The following is a 16555-nucleotide window of genomic DNA, read 5'->3' on the forward strand; positions in this document are numbered from 1 at the left end:
ACTAAAGGCTTGCTTTTGAGGAACTGTTTAATTGATATTAAGGTTCAGGTTTTTGAAATAATTTTACCTTATATGATATTTAGGCAGATAAACCTTTTTCCCTAGGAAATAATTATGATTGAAGATGAGAATAGCTTTAATATTTAAATTTAATTTTACTCAATCATTTCATATTAAAATGCAAATAAAGTACATTTAGGAAAATGTAACTTGTATTTTCACTTTGTTCTGGCAAAATTTTTCTCATTTCTTTATTTGTGGTAGGAGTTATCACTTTGTAAGACGCCATACCTTAGTGAATAAAGCCCTGGCTTAAATCAAGCTATATAGTATTGAACTCTAAGTTAGAGGCCCTCAATTCTATTCTTGGCTCTGAAATATACCAAACTTGGGCAAGTTACTTTAATTCTCTGTGTATCCTCTTCCCCTTACTCCTTAAAATTAGAATCAACTTTACTCCTAGCTTACCTACAAGGGATGTTGGGAGGACTCATGAAAGAAACCAAAGGAAAAGGATAGTTAAGGAAGATCTTACAGCAAGGATAATAATTGAGGAAAGAGGACCAAGATGTGAGGGGCTTGATTTACATACTTGTGTGGCAGTCCTAAAGATCAGTGATTGACATATAAAGGAAGGATATGTAGATTATTTCTATTAGTATAAGGAGATGACAAGTTACATATATATATATTGGGCAAGAAAAATTAGGAAACACCTAGATAAAATTAATATTTTTGAAATTAGATGATACTATAAAAGGTATCAGAGAAAAAGAAATACAAAATCATAAAAAAAAGAAATACGAAATCATAATGAATAAACAAAGCAAAAAGGATGCATGCCAGAAAAATTTTAAATGGAAACAGATAGGAAAATGTTGATGTTCTAAAGTACTGTTTTTATTTTAATTTTCAAATGAAAGAACAGTAGATAACCAACAGAAATGTGGAAAGAATGATGATACAAGATAAGGAAGCATCAAATTTTTTGGACTTTAAAAATGTATTTGTCACCCCAGAATGTTTTTCTAATTAAAAAATCTATAAAGATAAATGTAACAATATATATGACATATCTTAGAACTCTTAGGAGGGGAATTGCTATCGACATACAAATTATATAATCCACAAACTATTTGGTAGGCAGACAGGTGGAAAGTTATGTTTTCTCTTTACATGGTATAAAGCTAATTAAAGGACAGGTGGAACATTATGTTTTCTCTTCATATGGTATACCAAGATAATTCAGTCAAGATCTTGACTTGATTAAACAGTCAGGTTTATTGATATGTAATTTACATGTAATAAAATTGTCATTTTTAAGTGTATAGTTCTTTCAGTTTTAACAAAGGTTACAGTTGTGTAACCACCATAACAGGTATACTTTTTCCAATGAAAGAATTGTTAGAATTACTAATTTATTGTCAGAGTCATTATATATATAGACAGTCATGTGCCGAATAACATTTCAGTCCATGGGGCACTACATATATGACAGTCTTACAACATTATAATTCCTTGTTTTACTGTACTTTTTTAAAATTTAGATATGTTTAGATACACAAATACTTACTATTGTGTTACAGTTGCCTACAGTATTCAATACAGTAACTTACTGTACAGGTTTGTAGCCTAGGAGCAATAAGATATACCATATAGCCTAGGCATGTAGTAGGCCATACCATCTAGATATGTATAAATACATTCTATCATGTCATACAGCGATGAAATCACCTAACAATGCATTTCTCAGAATGTATTCTTATTGCTAAGCAACATGTGACTATATGTGCTTAGCTTGATTTAATCTATTGAATTCTACTTCTTGTTGATGTTCTAAAGTAACTTGTCACAAAGTTGCTATCTTTATGTAATATCAGATCAATTTTTATTTGCTCATACCCATATATAATTCAATATCTTTAGACTTACGTGGATATATAGTTACAGCAAATAATGTTTTGACCACTTCAGGAGTACTTCTGAAGCACTCTAATTTGAGCATACATTCATGCTTGAACTCATTCAGAGCCTTCATTTATTTTTATTTATTTATTTTTTTAAGACAGAGTCTCACTTTTGTTGCCCTGGCTAGAGTGAGTGCCGTGGCGTCAGCCTAGCTCACAGCAACCTCAATCTCCTGGGCTCAAGCGATCCTCCTGCCTCAGCCTCCCAAGTAGCTGGGACTACAGGCATGCACCACCATGCCCGGCTAATTTTTTGTATATATATTTTTAGTTGGTCAATTAATTTCTTTCTATTTTTAGTAGAGATGGGGTCTCGCTCAGGATGGTTTCGAACTCCCAACCTTGAGCAATCCGCCCGCCTCGGCCTCCCAGAGTGCTAGGATTACAGGCGTGAGCCACCGCGCCCGGCCTCAGAGCCTTCATTTATTGATAAAGGATGCCTATCTACACTATTGGAAGTTGCATAGGGAATACGTTCACCTTTTTTAGGCTCTCATACAAGAAACAAAGGGTAGCTGGCACTAAACAAAGATTAGGAAAATAAGTCCTGAATTGTTAAGATGTATCTTTTAAGAAATATGTTTAGGGATGTGGAAGAGTTGGTCTTTACATAATATTACTTCTTGCAAGTACCTTAGCTCTACATTTATCCACTGTACATCCTTGGTTCTTTTCAGGGATCCATTTGTTATTGACTCATCTGTGATGATAAGATTATGGTGCTGTTGAGTTTAACAACGAGATTTTTTTAAGGCTATACTGTCAGCTGTGCTTTTAAACATGGCTATATATTGCACATCTGACTTTGATTAATACTTCATGAATGTGTCAAAAGAGAGAAGGCTTTGAAAGAATGTGAATAACTATAACTGAGAGAATAAAATATCCCACAAACCTTAGTCAAGATGCTTTTTTATATCATTTATTTATTAAGCAAATGTCATTTCAGTTCCTTAGGTATTGTGCTATGAACTGGAGATACAAAGATAATATACAGTGTTGCCTATAAAGGGCATAGAGTATAATGAGGGAAACAGTTAAGTCAACAAGTTTTAGTGTGTTATGAGAAGTGTGTCACCTTTTTATTGATTCTTTCAGCACATATTTATTGAGAACCTACATGCCAGGCATTGTTCTAGGTGTTGGGAATATAGCAGAAAACAAGTAGATACTCCAGTCATGGTGGATCGCACCTGTAATCCTAGCACTCTGGGAAGCCAAGGCTGGAGGATTGCTTGAGTTCACAAGTTCGAGACCAGCTTGAGCAAGAGCGAGACCCCGTCTCTACTAAAAATAGAAAAATTAGCTGGGCGTCATGGTATGCCTCTGTAGTCCCAGCTACTTGGTGGCCCGAGGCAGAAGGGTCTTTTGAGTCCAGGAGTTTGAGGTTGCAGTGAGCTATGATGATGCCACTACACTCTAGCTGGGGCAACATAGCGAGACTGTCTAAAAAAAGAAAAGAAAAGAAAACAAGTAGATAAGGTCCTTTTTCTCATAGAACTTTCTGATAGAGGAGTTGCACAGTAAGCAACAAATATTAGATGGTATTAAGTGCCACATGTAGCATCCCATGATAATAAGTGACTGCCCACTTTAATTTGATTGAGGCGCGGGGGGTGTTAACATGTGACATTTAAGCCTTATTCTGAAAAACAAAAAGTAGCCAGCAACGTGAAGCCAGAGTAAGAGTATTTTAATTCTGCTAATTCTGTGAAAGCAGCTCAACTATAGCACTATCATTGAGCAATGATAGCACTTTGTGTTTCTATTAAAACACTTAATAAATTATGTTGTGGTAATTTATGTTTTGTGTCCATGTCTTAGAGTATCTTTCTTGTTTTTATGTCTCCAGCATCTGGTATAGTATCAGGCATGCTGGAGACCTGCTATATTTATTTAGTGAATAAAATGAATATGATCTATTCACCTATCTATCTATTCCCCTACATTATTTTAACACATTTAAATATTACTGTTACTTCAAAAAACAAGTCATACAACTAACAAATCATACTTAAATTTTTTTTTTTTGTATCTTAAAACAAACTCCAAGTTAAGACAGAATAAATTCTCTCAAGTTGTGGTAGGATTTATTTCTTATGTAGCGTTTTTCTTTTAAATTGGTGAATAAAATGTTTTTTAAAGTAGTGTACAGTTGTGTCTTGGTATCTATGGGGGATTGGTTTCAAGACCCCTGTTGATACCAAAATTCCCAGATGCTCAAGTCTCATACAAAATGGCATAGTATTTGCATATAACCTGTGCACATCCTCTAGTATACTTTAAATCATCTTTAGATTACTTATACTTAATACATACAATCTAAATGCTATGTAAATAGTTGTTACACTATGTTGTTTTTAAAATTTGTATTATTTTTATTGTTGTATTGTTATTTTTTATTTTTAAACTATTTTTTTGACCCCAGGTTCGTTGAACCTGTGGGTGTGGGACCTGTGGGTGCAGAGAACCTGGTGGTATTTCCTACTATAAAGATTAAATTCTAGGCCGGGCGCGGTGGCTCACGCCTGTAATCCTAGCTCTTGGGAGGCCGAGGCGGGTGGATTGCTCAAGGTCAGGAGTTCAAAACCAGCCTGAGCAAGAGCAAGACCCCGTCTCTACTATAAATAGAAAGAAATTAATTGGCCAACTGATATATATAAAAAATTAGCCGGTCGTGGTGGCGCATGCCTCTAGTCCCAGCTACTAGGGAGGCTGAGGCAGAAGGATCGCTTGAGCCCAGGAGTTTGAGGTTGCTGTGAGCTAGGCTGACGCCACGGCACTCACTCTAGCCTGGACAACAAAGCGAGACTCTGTCTCAAAAAAAAAAAAAAAAAAAAAAAGATTAAATTCTACTCATATTACTCTCATTTCTACTTTTGTTTTAGGCCTACTGAACTTGATGCGCTGGTATTTGGCCATTTGTACACCATTCTTACCACACAATTGACCAATGATGAACTTTCTGAGAAGGTGAAAAACTATAGCAACCTCCTTGCTTTCTGTAGAAGAATTGAACAGCACTATTTTGAAGATCATGGTAGAGGCAGGTTGTCTTAGAGTTATGTATTAATTTAGGTAATTTGATTTTAAAAAAAATCAAACTTTTGAAATTTGTTACTTGAATGTTATAATAGATACTGTATCCAAATTTTAAAGCCAAATCACTGCTTTTTGAAACCTCAAAACAAATTATATAATGTATCCTATGTATGTACTTTATATTGTTATTTGTGTTGACATTAAAATAATTCTGAATTATTTCATTTGATATATTGTATTCCATGTCTTAAAATTTTTGTTTCCTTGAAACTGTATGGATTTAAAAATAAAGCTTAAACAATTGCATGGATGTTATATTTGCTTTCTTTTGATCTTTCTGAAAGCTGCTTATTGAGCTTTACACATGTGGAATGAATAGTGTCTTTTCTAAGGCAAGTAATTTGTGTTATATACTTGAAGATTCCTTTGCTAGGTACATGGTCAAGCTGTAATGGGAAAAAATGTTCTTACCAAACGTGCATTTAGAAAATGGATATGATTTTAAGGTGATTAAATCCTGACATAGATTTAACATTTAAGAGCATTCTCTATATTTAAACTTGATTGAATTAAAAAACATTTCATCAGAGCAGCTATCATTTACATTTGATAAAGGAATAGGCTGAGAGACCTTATTTTTTTTTGAGACAAGAACATTTTAATAATTTTTTTATTCCTGTCATGGGAAAGAGAGGATAATTTTCACAGAAATATCAATGGGAATTTACATATAAACACAAAGGATTGTATGTTGTGTCCTTCTCAAATTTTCTGACATTTCATATCTTATAAAACCAAGGATGCTATAAAGAATCAGATATAAAAAAATCATTTTTAAAAATGTCTAGAAAAAAAGTACTTTTATATTTTCTTGTTATGTACTGGGGATTTTTAAATCATTTAATCCTTATAAAAACACTATGGCTTTGCAGTTACCACCCGCCATCAATTGCAAGCCCTTGGGCCATGTCTCCTTTGAGATGTTTGCAGACAAAGTTCCAAAGACAGCAGAAAACTTTCAGCTCTAAGCACTGGAGAGAAAGGATTTTGTTACAAGGGTTCCTGCTTTCACAGAATTATTTCAGTGTTTATGTGCCGTGGTGGTGACTTCACATGCCATAGTTTCACTGGCAGCAAGTCTGTCTGTGGGGAGAAATTGGTGATGAGATCTTCAACCTGAAGCATGTAGGTCTTGACACCTTGTCCATGACAAGTGCTAGACCCAACACAAATGGTTCCCAGTTTTTCATCTGCATTGACAAGTTTGGTTGGATGGCAAGCATGTGGTCTTTGGCAAGGTGAGAGAGGGCATGAATATCATGGAAGCCTTGGAGCACTTTGGGTCCAAGAATGCCTAGACCAGCAAGAAGGTCACCATTGCCTTCTGTGAACAACTTTAATAAATTTGACTTGTGTTTTATCTTAACCACCAGACCATTCCTTCTGTAGCTCAGGAGAGCACCCCTCCACCCCATTTACTATTAATACCCTATAATCTTTGTGCTATTACTGTAGTTCTTTGGGTTCCATATTTTCCTTATTCCCTTCCACCTCTTGTTGGATTGCAGAGTTAAGTTTATAATTATGAAATAAAAACTGAATAACAACAATAACAAAAAATCACTATGAAGGTTCTTATCTCCAGTTTACAGGTGAGGAAATGGAGACACAAAAAGGATAATACCTTGCCCAAGGTCACAGAGTTAGTCTAAATTTGGCATTCAAACCCAGGCACTCTGGCATCAGTTTGGCCTTTTTTTTTTTATTTCAGCATATTATGGGGGTATAAATGTTACATATATTGCCCATGCTCCCCTCGCCCTGCAAGTCAGAGCTTCAAGCGTGACCATCTCCCAGATGGTGCACATCTCACTCATTATGTATATATATACCCATCCTCCTCTCCCCCCTCCCACTTTCCTGACAATCGATAAATGTTATTCCTATATGTCCACTTAGGTGTTGATCAGTTAATACCAATTTGCTGGTGAGTACATGTGGTGCTTGTTTTTCCATTCTTGGGATACTTCACTTACTGTGTTTCCCCGAAAATAAGACCTACCCATAAAATAAGCCCTAGAAGGATTTCTAAGCATTTGCGCAATATAAGCCCTACCCCGAAATTAAGACCTAGTGATGGGTGTGGCTGTGCAGCATCTGCACAACCCATGCATTTTGTTGCGGAGTGGTAAAGAAGACAAGCAGCCCTCTCATCTGCCCCATGAGAGCTCTATTGCTCAACATGAGAGATTGGGGCCAATGGTTCTAAAGGAAATAGAGTTGCAAGAAATTCAGGATGAAATTCGGGGTTTGGAGAGTTATGATGATGTTCCAGAAGACAACAACTTAACTATATCTGAATAAATGTAGATTGTTGTACTGTACTTAAGAAAAATAACACATCCCCTGAAAATAAGCCCTAGGGTGTCTTCTTGAGAAAAAAATAAATATAAGACCCTGTCTTATTTTCAGGGAATCACCGTAGTAGAATGGGTTCCAGCTCTATCCATGAAAATACAAGAGGTGCTATATCACCATCGTTTCTTAAAGCCTAATAGTACTCCATGGTATACATATACATTTTATTAATCCACTCATGTATTGATGGGCATTTGGGTTGTTTCCACAACTTTGCAATTGTGAATTGTGCTGCTATAAACATTCGAGTGCAGGTGTCTTTTTTATAGAGTGACTTTTGTTCTTTTGGGTAGATGCCCAGTAGTGGGATTGCTGGATCAAATGGTAGATCTACTTGAATCACTTTAAGGTATCTCCATACTGCTTTCCACAGAGAGGTTGCACCAGTTAATTCATGTGGAACCCATCTATCCAGCTTCTTTACATTGCCCATTTGTTTCAAATGATCCAATATTGTTCAAATAGTAATGTCAAACCTTGCTGCTAATTAATGCATCAGTTGAGATGGATTCGCTTCCACTATAGCTTTCAGCTCATCATTATCACCTTGGACTCAGGTCACCCACGTGGCTCATTTTCAAGATTGAAATCACCAGAATAGAACTTCTCAAACCATGGATGTACTGTGTGTTCATTAGCTACATCCTTCCTGAACACTTCATTGATATTTCTAGCTGAGATGTCTACACTGCATTGGTTCCATGATGGAACTCATATTCAAAACGTATGCATATAAAAATAAAGCTTAACCATATGGATGTTATATTTACTTTCTTTTGATCTTTTTGAAAGCCACTTAAGAGCTTTATGCATGTGGAATAAACAGTGTCTAAGACAAGTAATTTGTATTATATACTCCAAGATTCCTTTGGTAGGTACTTAAGTACTAAGGGTGACAGTTGATATATATGTCTGACACTTTGATACTTCTTGTTTTATGTTTATTGTGAAGGTACATCTTGCAAACATACGTTTTGGCTTGTTATTATCATTCAGATTTTTTTAGAACAATTTTTGTGAAGCCATATATAAGTCAAAAATTCGAGTTACTTCAAATGAGTTTGAATATGCTTGCAAGTAAGCAGCTGAGATTGGTCAATAGAGACAAGCCAATCCTCTTGCAAGACAATGCTCGACCACATGTAGCACAAACAAAGCTGCTCAAACTACAGACGCTGGATTTGGAAACTCTCTGTCATCCACCATATTCACCAGATCGTGAACCAACTGAGTAACACTGCTTCCAGGCTTTGCACCACTTCTTGCAAGGAAAAATATTCAGTTCTCAACAAGCTGTGGAAAATGCCTTTCTTGATTTCATCACCACCCATTCTCCAGGCTTCTTTACTGTTGGCATGAACAAGCTACTGTTAAGATGGCAAAATTGTGTCAATAGGCACATACTTTGATTAATTGTACTGCTTCTTATTGATATATAATAAACTACACTTTTGATTCGAAATTGGACATTTCGTATTTATTGACCTAATATATTCTGCTATTGTTGGGAGGACTATTCTATAAATATTAAGTTCATCAGTTTGGTTGATAGTGTTGTTTAGGATTCTACATCCTATTGATTTTCTGCCTCCTTGTTCTTCATTACTGCGAGAGGAGTGTTGAATTGTGGCTTCTTTATCTCCTGTCATTTCTATCAATTTGCTTCATGCATTTTGAAGATCTCTTGCTAGGTATTATTTAGGGTTATTATTTCTTCTTGGAGAATTGATCCTTTTATTGATATGTACTGTCCTTTATCCTGATAGTATTTCTTATTCTAAAATTATTTGTCTGATATTGGCTGGGTGCGGTGGCTCCCTCCTGTAATTCCTGCACTTTGGGAGCAACATAGCAAGACCCTTTCTCTACAGAAAAATTTTAAAAAGTTATTTGATATTAATTTAGTTATTTCAGTACTACTCAAGGTTTCTTTAGATTAACATTTGCAAGGTTTGTATATCTTATTTTACTTTTAGCATACTTATATCCTTTTATTTAACATGTGTTTGTTATAAACATCTTAGAATTGGGTCTTAGATTATCTGACAACCTGTCTTTTTTAGTAGTGTATTTAGGGTATTAACATGTAATGTAATTATTGATATAGATAGACTAAAATGTAGCATCTTGCCAGGTGTCTCCTATTTGTTCCCTTGTTCTTTGTTTCTTTTAACTCTTTATTCTTTTGATTTTTTTAATGAGGCCGTTTTGTCTCTATTATTGGCTTATTATTTATGCCTCTTAAAATGTTTTATAGTGGCCAGGGTTTACAATATATATCTTAATCATAGCTTATGGTCAAATGAAATACGTTCCTTTACTCTCAATCTGGGGCTTGTCTTTTCATTTCTCAGTGGTGTCTTTGGAAGAGCAGAAGTTTTAAATTTTGATGAAGTCCAATTTATCAGTTTTTCTTTTATGGATTGTGCTTTTTTGATCATGTGTAAGAAATCTTTGCCTAATCCAAAGTCACAACAATTTTCTTCTTCTTTTTTTTTTTTTTAGAAGTTTTCTTGTTTTATCTCTGACATCTTTACATTTAGTTCTGTGATCCATTTTGAGTTAATTTTAATGTGGAGATAAGAGTCTAACAGATTTTCTTTTTTGTTTGTTTGTTTGTTTTTTGCATATGGCTATACAATTTATTTTCCTTGGCACCTTTTATTCTGTGTAAGAGATAGGGGAGATCCAGGTAAGAGCATTGTGTCTTCCCTGCAGCTTCTACTATTCTGAGGTTGGTCATGGTGGCTCATGCTTATAATCCTAGCATTTTGGGAGGCTGAGGAGGGATGATCACTTGAGGCCAGGAGTTCAAGACCAACCTGAGCAAGAGCAAGACCCCCGTCTCTACAAAAAATAGAAAAATTAGCAGGCATGGTGGTGCATGCCTGTATAGTCCCATATATTCAGGAGACTGAGGCAGGAGGATCGCTTGAGCCCAGGAGTTTGAGGTTGCAGTGAGCTATGATGCCACTGTACTCTAGCTGGGGTGATAGACTCAGAAAGAAAGAAAGAAAGAAAGCAAAAGAAGGAAGGGAGGGAGGAAGGAACTTTTCATTTACTAAGTATTTTGAAAACTTTACCAAATATATCAAATTACTAAGATATGAACTTAGATGATGGATTAATTTATACTGACTCTTGAGAGCAATGTCCTAAATTTGGTATATTAGACATTATTCAGTACTTTCTGATTTTCATGCCCAAATATTTAATATATGAAATTTTAATGATTATTGAGTTGAAATGTGTGTGTTCCTGAGGGCTGTATCTCTCTGCTCCCAAATAACATGTGTATTTGGTTAATGTTGATCATGTAATTATTTTGGTTTAATCATACATTCAAAAGAAATATCATTCACAGTACACACAAAGTTGCTTGTGGAGGATTAACTCCTTACTGTTTTTCACTGCCTATGGTTTAAAACTAAACTTAACAAAAGTTGTTTTAAAAATAATGTGTAAAAAAAATGTGTAAAAAAAAACCCGATAATATAACTTAAACCAGAAAAACTACTAATTTTATAGTGATTTTTTTGCGTTAAATCAGAAATGTTGGCTTACTAAGTTTAATGTAATACACTTTCATCAGTGAGATGTTTCACTCCTATAATATGAGAGATAAAGATAGAGCATTAAGAATATTGCTATTTTTAGCTTTTTCTTGTACACATTTAGTTTGAATTCCTGGTCCTATTTACTTGTTTCTGTTGAAACAAGCAAGTTATGTACTTAAATTAAGGATATTATTGGGAACTTAACACAGCAAACAGAGAAACTTAAAGACAAGATGAAAATGCTATGAAGAAAAGCATATAAGAGAATCTCTTTATTGACTATACATGGAATCTCAAAGTGAAAAGCCAAAACTCATGAGATTAAGTCAATTAATGAATTCTTTAAAATGTTTAAAATAGAAAATAAACTTAAAAAGTCTTTTAAATAGAAAAGATCACTCTCTAGCCATCCAGGTGTTTATCATGTTAAATAGTTCATGTTTTAAATAGACTCGAAAATTAGTTAACAATCTATGATATATTTCTGGCCATCATAAGGCCATCATTGTGTAAACAGTAATATATTCATATTATGTAGATCCACTGTATTGTTCATCGGTATCATTTGACTATGTGATGTTAAGTTTTTTCCGACTTATTAGGCTTACATTATCTGTTCCCTTGGAGAATTTAGAATTGCTGAATTTCTTATTGGATAGCACAAGCAGCATTATTTTAGTAAGTTCTTCAATATCCATGTAGTCTTTAGTTCTCAGTATCATATTCTTATTTTATCAATAGCCTAATACTCTTGAGAGTTAAGTTCTAGTCAGGTTTCATGTTTACATCACCCAAAGTGATTATTTTAATTCATTCAATAAACGCCATTAGTTTGAGCAGATGTGCTCAACAAATAGTTGAGTTAATTTAGGTCATGAAAAACCCCTTAATACTTAGAAATTAAACAGCACACTTGAAAGTAGCCAAAGGTCAAAGATGAAATCACAAAAGAAAGTAGAAAATACTTTTGAATTTAAAAGTAATGAAAATACAATACAGTTTACCCTTGAACAACATGGTTGTTCAATACGCAGTCAAAAATTCACATCTAACTTTTGACTCTCCCAAAACTTTTGACCAGAAGTCTTGCCAATATATTATGTGTATTATATACCGTATCCTTACAATAGTGTTAGCTAGAGAAAAGAAAATGTTATTAAGAAAATAATAAGAAAAACATATTTACTCTTTATTAGTTGGAAGTGGATCATCATAAAGATCTTCATCTGTGTCTTCATGTTGAGTAGGCTGAGGAGAATGAGGAAGAGGAGGGGTTGGTCTTGCTGTCTCAGGCACAGAGACAGAAGAAAATCTGAATATAATTGTACCTGTGCAGTTTAAACTTGTGTTGTTCAAGAGTCAACTATATATTCAAGTTTGTGCGATTCAACTAGAGCAGTGCTTAGAGGAAAAAATTACATTTTTAAATCCTCATATTAGAAATGAACAGTCTACAATCAACTTGATCTCAACTTCTACTTCTAGAATCTAGAAAAAGAAGAGCAATTAAACTCAAAATAAGGGCCAAGAAAGAAATAATAATAAGTGGAAATCAATGAAATGGGACATGGACAAGCAATAGAGAAAATAAATGAAACCCAACATAGCATGGAAAACAGGAACACAATAGAGAAAAATCAATAAAACTCTAGATAATCCCAAGGCAGTTGATGGGGGGAATGGGTAGATCAATAGGCTTTTAGGCAGATGGTCCTGGAACAACTTGATATCATTCATTATGGGAAAAATAAACTCCAACCCTCACCACAACCACATACAAAAAATTAACTCAAAATGTATTATAGATTTAAATGTAAAAGTTAAAACTGTAAAGCTTCTAGAAGAAAAAAATCTCTGTGACCTTGGAATAGCCAAAGAGTTTCTAGGTAGGACACAGAAAGCACTTATGAAAAAAAGAAAATATTGAAAAGCTGGACTTAATCAGAATTAAAAACTTCTGCTCTTTCAAGACACTTAATAAGATAGAAAGGCTTACAACAGACTAGGAGAAAAATTTTGCAATAATATATCTGATAAAAAAGGTCTTGTATCCAGAACAACAAAGCACTTTTAGAAATTAATAAAAAGACAACCCATGTTAAAAAGTGAGCAAAATACTTACACAGACATACAAACAGAAATATATGAATGACCAATAAATGCACGAAAAGAAGCTTAATGTCATTAGTTATCAGAGAAATGTAAATTAAACCATAATGAGTTATCATCACACACCTATTAAAATGGATAAAATTGAAAAATTTAATAATACCATGCATTAGCAAGGACATGGAACAATTGAAATTCTCATGCACTGCTTGTGTGTGAGTACTTCGGAAAACTGGCAGTTTCTAAAACATCAGTTTACTATATGATTCAGTAATTCCACTCCTAAATATTTGCCCCAGAGGAATGAAGCCGTGAGCATGCAGAGATTAATACCTGAATGTTCCTAATAGCTTAATTCATAGTTTAGGATTAGAAAAAATTCAGAAGTCCATCTACAGGTGAAAAATAATGGTACATTCAAACAATGAAATACTACTCAGCAATAAAAAGGAATGAACTTCGGTTACTTGCAAAAACCTGGTTCGATCTCCAAGCCATTTTATATGTTGAGAGTAAGAGGGCAGACATGAAAGCACCTACTCAATGCATATATGTAATTTTAGAATAGACAAAGTTAATCTATAATGACATCAGATCAATGATTGTCTGTGGTCAGATTTGTTTTTGTTTTTCTTTGGATTGAAGGCAGAGTAATGGAAAAAATTATTTTTATCTTATTTATAAGATGGTTACATTTGTCAAAACTCAGCAAACTGTACTTTATTATATTTAAATTATACCTTGATGAAGTTGATTTAAAGAAATTAGTTAGGTGACACTTTCTTCTGTTCTCTGAAATTGATATAATATAGGGATTATCCTTCAAAGGTCACCGGCTTTTGGGGAGGAGATTTTTGACTACCAACTCATTTTTTGGTCATTAATTTAATTAGGTTGTTTTATTTCCACTTAATTTAAAGAGTAAATCAGTGATAAATCCGCAATCTAGAATTTCAATTCAAGGTCCTTCACTTTTTATTAAGAATTATGAGATGTTTGGCTAATGAGGGAATATGGTTCTTGTTTTATTCTGTTTCTTTCTCTATTTACTTCAAATCCTGGTTAAAATTATTCTTAAGAGTTAGCCTGAGATCTGACTGATTATATTCTCCTCTTTTCGGTTTCTATATGATATACACATTGTGCAATTTTCAAATGATATTGATACCATACCAGGAAATGCTTGTGGACACAGATAAAATATTTTTTCACTGAAGAACTTGGTGCATAGATAATTTGTGATTCACATACCTCTATCCAAGTCAATTTTTACTGCCCCCTCCCCCGCCCCAGTTTGTTGTTACTGCTAGTACCCCTCCATTCAGCCAGGGACCACAAACTCAATTCAGAAGCCAGATGTGTAATGAATAGAGTGAGTCAGACCAGGTATTAGACAAAGGGGATAGTGGAGGCTGTGCCAAACTGAAGAATGCATCCCTCTACCTAATGGCAGTAAAATAAAATAGAATTAAAACTTGCCTGCCAAACAAACATGTCTGTAGGCAATATTCAGCTGGTTGACCACCATTACGAATCCATTGACTTGTGACTTAAAATATATAGTACCACTTAAAGCAGTTTCTCAAATAGGAGGTAAAGAATATCCTGGGAAGCTTTTTCAAACAACACACAGTCCCCTTACCATCTGTCTAATTGAGGACCACTGGTATGCTACCTTGGTATCTAGTGTTAAATGATAATAACCAAGTTGATGGCCCCATGTGGCTTTAGTTACTGGCCATTGCTAATAGTTTTCCTTTTGCCAGCAGAGAATGCTAATTTTGCTATGGGTTTTAGCAAAACTACATTTGTGCACAATTGCATTATTAGAGAAATGACAAGAGATAACCATATGTAGCTCTCAAATGACCCATATTATAATGTCTAGTACTGGGGCAAAACTTCTGTTTTCTCATTTATTATTCATTCATTTATCCATTCAATAAATATTTAAATGTATGCAAAAATGAGTTAGTGGTTTCTTTCCTCTGAAGATACTTAAAACTTAGTGTTGGGAGAGAGAAAACCTAGCACTGGTATTCAAATGGCGAATGATGGGCTTAATGAAGCCTCTTAGGATCAGCTGGACTGCTAGCAAACGCTTCATTTCCTGTGGATTTCTTCCCTCACAAGCTGAGCGGAGCTTCAACAGTTCTCACAACAATTATCACCCACTTGTTCTGTAGGTCTCAAGTTTTTTTTTGCATTCGTCAGGTTGAAGGATTCATGGTATTAATCACGACTGAAGTTGTTATTTATCACCTGCTGGGTGAGAAATAATAATTTTGGCACGAGTGGGGCAGCAGGCCAGAGGTACCAAATTAAGTAAAACATCTAAACACTAGCAAGGATCATTTCTCTGATTAATGAATTGTTACAAAGAAAAAGTGCTACTCATTATCTGGTCTTACCAATACAAAGTGGGACATGTAACAAAAAAAAGTACTAGCTTGCTCAGGCCAATTCTTCTGTTTATTTCATTCCTTTCTCTCTCTCTCTCTCTCTCTCTCTCTTTCTCTGTCTCTCTCTGTCTCTCTCTCTTTGCACAGACTTGCATTGCAGTCATGCTATTTTTTGTTTGTTTTGCTACCAAATAACGGAAATGAAGAAATAACTTATATTTTAATATGACATCAGAAACTATTTCTGGCTATTGAAACAATGTTTTCAGTGACCTTTAAGAAATTGAAGTGATTTTGGAATAGGATAGGTAAATTACCTTGAAAATGCTGAGCTATCTCCTCATATGAGTATAAATTAAAAATTTTACTCTAAAGAGTCAGTGTAGCTTTCTTTTTCTACTTTGAACTAAATACCATTGCTGAAGGGCTTATTTTAGAAAGGGTAAATTTTTGTTTCTGTTGGTGTTTTGTTCTTTGGCAATTCTGAACAAGAAAAGCTCATTTTCACTCTGACCTCCAGGGCAATTTTTACCTTTCATGATGCTAAGAATTTCCAGTCAAGATGAGAATAACAGGGACTGGACTTATCCTCCTGATTTAAACAACTAAGGAAAACAGACAAGATAGATAAAACAGTGGTTTGAGACATGAAACAATAGCCAGTTCAGGACAGTGATCCCTGAATGAACGGAAAGAAAGTGAGCTCTTTAATTACCCAGCTTCTGCTTAAAGATCACGTCCAGGCTTCTTCACAGGAAGAAGGGGGCACCCAAGCAGAGTCCAGTAGTCTTCCTGTGTCAAGAAGACAAGAGTGCCAAATTCAAGAAGGCAAGGTGGCTAGAATTCACAAAATAGAGTACATAAGAGAAGGAAACTATACATAGAACTCTGGAGATCCATAGAAGGTTCATGTTCTAGTCTTGTTCATGGTCTAGTTCATGTTCTAGTATTGATTGTAACATGCATGTGAAGAAACTACTAAGGCTGGGGAAAGAACTATTGAACAAGAGCAAGCAGAACAATCTTTAGAGTTCACTGAGGGTTTTGTATTCCCATCAGC

General features: G+C 34.7%; 1 protein-coding gene and 1 pseudogene across 1 annotated transcript in view; both read left to right on the forward strand.

Annotated features, from left to right (window-relative positions):
• The window catches only part of MTX2 (metaxin 2), a 53552-nt gene extending 48237 nt beyond the window's left edge, over positions 1 to 5315 (forward strand). Inside the window, exon 10 of the mRNA XM_012753411.2 lies at positions 4856 to 5315. Coding sequence (XP_012608865.1) covers positions 4856 to 5027 — 172 coding nt within the window. The 3' untranslated portion in view covers positions 5028 to 5315. The remainder of the gene's footprint in view (positions 1 to 4855) is intronic.
• A 99-nt stretch (positions 5316 to 5414) lies between these two features.
• LOC105865072 (peptidyl-prolyl cis-trans isomerase A pseudogene) lies at positions 5415 to 8889 on the forward strand (annotated as a pseudogene).
• Positions 8890 to 16555: the final 7666 nt, after the last annotated feature.

Source organism: Microcebus murinus, chromosome 8, assembly GCF_040939455.1.
Source record: "Microcebus murinus isolate Inina chromosome 8, M.murinus_Inina_mat1.0, whole genome shotgun sequence".
Taxonomy (NCBI): domain Eukaryota; kingdom Metazoa; phylum Chordata; class Mammalia; order Primates; family Cheirogaleidae; genus Microcebus; species Microcebus murinus.